Below are 5,403 nucleotides of genomic sequence, written 5' to 3'. Positions count from 1 at the left end.
CTAAGGTATCTTCAGATTTCAGTAGAAACCACTTTCACAACCTTCTCAACATAACTAACATTAAGTTTTTGTCATTGGAGCTAGAAGATCAGCCTCTGTAAGTGCTTTTTATTGATGTTGCATTGTTCTTTCTGTACCATAAAACCATCAGGAAATGGTGATTTAAGGAAAATAGTGGGTGTTTGAAGCTGGTCTGTTGCTGTAAAGATCCATCCCAACTAAAATGAACTGAAAAAACGGTTGAATTTGAATTTTTTGGCTGTCCAAGCACAAAGCTTAATTTATATGCAATACCTTTTCAAAGAAACACAATGAATTTGAATTTTTTGGCTGTCCAAGCACAAAGCTTAATTTATATGCAATACCTTTTCAAAGAAACACAATGAGTATGTGGAGGTAGGGAATTGTATATGAACTATGTCACATAGGTGCGGGTGCGGATACAGGTGCGGATGCGGTGATGCAGCACTTTAAAAAACTTGGGTGCGGCAGTGCGGGGAGGAGGGTATATATATATATATATATATATATATATATATATATATATATATATATATATATATATATATATATATATATATATATATATATATATATATAATTTTTAACAATTTTAAGTTAACAATAATGAAATAAAAACAATGATCATCATCATGCATAAATCAAATTAACAATACTAATTTGTCATTCTTCTCTATACAGAAGAATTGCATCAAAAGGAGGAATGAAGATGTTTCTGGTGACAAATCCCTTTTGTTTTTGGTGAGATTGCAAAATAAAACTCTCGGGTTGAAACATGTGCATCTAGGATGTATGGAGTTTATTGAGTTTTTGCTGCAACCCTTTATGTGCCCTACATGGGCTTTGGTTGTCTTCTTTGATTTGGTTAAAACTATAGCAGAGCTTTGTGTTCTTTGATTTGTCAGTGGTCCACAAAAGATCAGAAAAGAAACTGGAGAGAGAGTAAAACACAATTCTTTTCTCTATGAGAAGTAGAAGTAAAAATACAAAAGAATAACTCCAAGCAGCGAGTAATGTACACACCATGATGATAAAAGCTCAGGGGGAACTTCATATTGGTTCCTTTGTAGGGTGGACTAATGTACACACACTTCATATTGGTTCCTTTGTAGGGTGGACTAATGTACACACACCAAGTGAAGATAGGCTCAGGGAAACTGGAACGTTATGTACTGGTTCCTATTGGTGTATGGTGGGTTAATGTACACCCCACAACAAGGAAATGATGATGGCTCAGGGAATCTGGAACTTCATATGGTTCCTTTGATACACACACCAAGTGAGGATAGTTCAGGGAAACTGGAACGTGTACTGGTTCCTATTGGTGTAGGGTGGGCTAATGTACACCCACAACAAGGAAATGATGATGGATATCAAGCCAGACCACATAAAGACTATGGTTGGTGTTCTTCCCTTCCTCCCCATCAACCCCTTTGCAAATGGGTAGAGGTGGCACAACACCCATGAACTGAAGAACACGCCACCAAGAAGCTTACTCCACTGTGGGTACTCACTGTACATTGTCCTTGCTGCACCGACGGCTATGGCAATCATGTTGACCATCATGATGGTGATAGGAGGAACCATCAAGAAGCTCCACTTCACCACATAGAGCTCTGCAAATTCATCCTCGCAATCGTCTGCTGCAGATTTCGAAGTCAGTGTGAATGATATATCCACACCAGCAATCACCTTAAGCAGACCTTGCAAGACTGCAGCAGGGTGAGCACTGGTTCCACCAATCAACCAGAACTGCTCATTTCTCCACCAGTCATGAAGGGTGATCCCAGACCACTTTATCTCAAGAATTGCCAGGAGGCAGAGTGTAACAGTTATGAGAAGAAGATAGACAAGAAAGGTGACACTGAGTGCCTGGACTATGAATTGTCCTGTGAACAGAGAAACTGCAGGCAGGATGCAGTACACAAGAAGAAAAATCGATGTGAATGGATAGATGCCAACATTGAAGTAAGCCACCCTCTGCAAGAACTTCATTCTGCTACTCGCGAACAGTGCATTGTTTCGAGAGAAGAAGATCTCAACGGATCCGGTCGCCCATCGAAGGACCTGGTGAAGCCTATCAGTAAGATTGATGGGTGCAGTTCCTCTGAAAGCATCCCTCTTTGTGACACAATAAATAGATCTCCAACCTCTGTTATGCATTCTGTATCCTGTCACAACATCCTCCGTGACAGATCCATAGATCCAGCCGATTCTTTGCCCCCACTCTGTTTTATCCTCATAGAAGCAGGATATCACACTGATGGCTTCAGCAACAGTGGCAGCATCAAGTGGCTCTCTTGGTTTGGCAAGTGCACCAGCAGGCCTGCCCAGCTTCACTCCGTCCTGCTCTTGAAGCAATCTCCCCTGATACTCAGCAAGAGGGATTGAAGCAACAAGAGTAGTGGAATTGCCAAACTTCTTGGGGAGAAGCTGTGATTCAAGATCTTCATAGCCATCATCATCATCATTGCCACCAGAGATGATTTGTTCCAACTCATTTTTTGAAGTCTTTGGCTTCCTCAAGAAGAGCTTAATCTTTCTTCTTCCAAAACACCCTCTATGTTCTGTAGTTCTGGGAGGGTTGAATCCATAAAGAGCTATTCTTCTGAAAACACACCCGGTGCCAACGTACACTGGACCCTGAAGACCATCAAGAGCTCTCATGCTCACGTCAAAAAACACTGTATTGTGGTTCGCATATCTATCATTTGGATCAATCCCCTCAAATCTCTGAGGGAACTGAACGTAACAAATCCTGTCTCCTCCTCTGTCCAGCATAAAGCACATGCCTTCTCGAAGAGCCAACGAGTTGTATATATAGTGATCACAGTCGAGATTAAGAATGAAGGGGCCATTGGACATGATAGCACTTGTCCGGACCAGCGCATTCATAGCTCCTGCCTTTTTGTTGTGGTCATAACCAGGCCTTTTCTCTCGAGAAACATAAACCAACATGGGTAACCTGATGTCTACTTCAGTTGAATCCACTGGATTCGAATCGGCTGCTTCTGCACCCATTACTGGTTCTGAGTTGGGTGGAGCTAGCATAGCCTGTATGAACAAATAGATAAAAACAATTTCAGCTGCAGTTTTCAAAAACAAAAACAGCCAAGATACAATCAAAATTAAAGCATGAAACAAATTAACTCACTTGAATTATGCCGGCATGATCTACCCTAGAGTGGTCACTTTCGCCAGATGGCCAGGTTCCTGGCCAATGTTCACCATCCGCCATCCATATCCCTTTTGCGATTTTGATGGGTTCTGAAGGATTGCCTCCCATTTCAAACTGCTTCTTCTTGGCACGAAGTTCTTCGTGTGCATTGTAAGCATCTGATCTTCTTCTGATTGATTCAGGCAAGGAATTGATCCTCACCTTGAACTCATCATATTCTCTCTTCACCCTTCTTCTCTCCTTGACAAAATCGAGCCTGACTTTGTTCTTCAGAAAATCGCGTTTCTGTCCAAAATAAGACTCTGGATTACGGGGTTCAATGTTGTGCTTCCTGCAGAACGGAACCCATATTCGGGCAAAACTCGCAGTTTCAGCAAGAGCTTCAAATGTTAAGAGTGATCCTCCATCGTCTGAAAGATAACATGCGAGCTTTTCTACTGGATAATCAACTGCAAGGATCGACAATATTGTATTTGCAGTAACCAGAGGAGGCTCCTTCTCGGGATCAGCTGTAGATACAAACACATCTATTCCAGGAAGATCTGATCTTCCTTTAGGGTTTCTAAAGCTCGGAGATTCGAACCGCTCCTTCAGAACAGTGAGGTCTGTTACTCGGTTTACAGGACAGAGCTTAGGAAGTTGGTCCAGAAGCCATGATATGGCAAACCAAAGCTCACAGACTGTGGACATCCCCCACAGCCACATTGCTTCATGATTTGGGTGTCGAATTCTCCATGCAAGAAAGAAACCAAGAGCCACTAAACGGATCATTATTAACAATCTGCATAATCAAAACCACAGAATGATCAGATTTTCTTTCCATGCCAGTTCAAATAGAACCCTGTAACAAGTTCCTTAAACACATAATGTGGATCTCCAAAGTGATGCTTCAAAACAGGTTGATCGTGTTAACAATGTACAGATGGATTAAAATCAATCAATTCTAAAAGTGACAAAAATTCTCTAACAAATTAGCAAATAATAGCATATGGTTTTGAAGAAAGGCCCAGAAACAGAATCAAATACTTCAAATCACCCGATAGAAGGGAATTAATTTAGGCATCAAATAGTTCTGAAGCAAGCTCTTTCTGACTACCTGTATGGACTCAAAATTGCAGTAGAAACACCAGTTTTTCTCGTCAATGGCCGCTTGCTTTTTTCTTCAAAATCAGGCGGCTCTTGGAACGACCCACCGGCGTATCCTTCCTTGGGCCAGACTGCATTTCCATATCCATAGGTCCCCTTGGTTTCATAGAGCCATCTAGTATGGTCGAATTCTGGCGGATGATTTGGAGCTTTGAATGATTTCACGAGCGAAAGCCTCTTTTCGATCTTGGATTCCTTCATTGTAGGCAAAGGAAGAGCTTGATCCTCTTCTTCAGACAAGGATTCGTCCTCTACATCCTCTTCCACTTCCCTAAACTCTTCTTTGCATCCAGGGCACTTCTCCCCATTCCTGATACGCTCCAAATAGCACTCTCTGCAGATCCTGAAACGGCAATGGCATGGTAAATTACCCTCTTCACAAAGCGCTTTGCCATCGCATCCCGGCATCCCGCAGATCATCGCCATCGAACCTGCTGGCTTCTCAGGGTAGCTTTTCATGGTCTCTATCATGTGACCTCTGGTCACGCAGTTGAATCCCCCAGTGAATATGGTTTCCGATATGAAACTGTTGTGTGTCTTCCCAGCAATTTCCGGAAGGCTGGTTTGCGAATCAGACATCGGCTGGTGGTCTGGAGTCGGAGGTATCTGAACAGTGTAAGCTACATACTCAGAGCTCACTTCAGTCTCATCCTTCGTCTCCAAACAGTACCTCGAGCCGGTGGACAATCTCTTTCCTCTGCTGATTAGAGGGGAATTGGGGCTGTTGTTCGATATCGAAGTTCTCGGAACAGGGCTGGTTATGCCCATGGATCTGGAGCCACCGATTGCGGTAGATGAAACCATAATGGTCACAGGGGAAGAAGGGGAGGATGCCATCTTAACCATTTTTGCTCCTCTTTCCTCTTTCTGTGTCAACCAAACTACAGAAGCAAAGGAAGGAGAATCTGAAGAAAACTAATGAAGAGAGAGGAAGAGAAGAAAAGAAAGCAATGACCAGAATGAGAAGAAAGGTGGGTCACATGAGAAATCTTCTAGAGAGAGAGAGAGAACAAATCTGAAATTGCAGAGGATAGGTACAGAAGTGTAGATTTTTTGAA

The 5,403-nt window shown here is 42.4% G+C and overlaps 1 protein-coding gene across 1 annotated transcript; it reads right to left on the bottom strand.

The window, feature by feature from the left end:
• Positions 1–968: 968 nt before the first annotated feature.
• On the bottom strand, positions 969–5,191 carry LOC149833631 (cellulose synthase-like protein D5). The gene is made up of 3 exons (XM_090009781.1): positions 4,296–5,191; positions 3,176–3,980; positions 969–3,075 (listed from the first exon to the last, which is right to left on the bottom strand). The coding sequence occupies exons 1-3, from the start codon at positions 5,189–5,191 to the stop codon at positions 1,312–1,314; spliced, it is 3,465 nt and encodes a 1,154-aa protein (XP_089865907.1). The 3' UTR covers positions 969–1,311.
• Positions 5,192–5,403: the final 212 nt, after the last annotated feature.

Source organism: Nuphar pumila, chromosome 6 (assembly GCF_984573655.1).
Source record: "Nuphar pumila chromosome 6, dmNupPumi1.hap1.1, whole genome shotgun sequence".
In the NCBI taxonomy this organism is placed as follows: domain Eukaryota; kingdom Viridiplantae; phylum Streptophyta; class Magnoliopsida; order Nymphaeales; family Nymphaeaceae; genus Nuphar; species Nuphar pumila.
This window is presented reverse-complemented; position numbering and strand designations above follow the sequence as displayed.

Coding starts and splice junctions, on each gene's coding strand:
- LOC149833631 (XM_090009781.1), bottom strand. CDS start 5,191: ATGGTTAAGATGGCATCCTCCCCTTCTTCCCCTGTGACCATTATGGTT. Junction 3,981..4,295: donor GCAATTTTGAGTCCATACAG/GTAGTCAGAAAG, acceptor TTGATTATGCAG/ATTGTTAATAATGATCCGTT. Junction 3,076..3,175: donor ATCATGCCGGCATAATTCAA/GTGAGTTAATTT, acceptor TTGTTCATACAG/GCTATGCTAGCTCCACCCAA.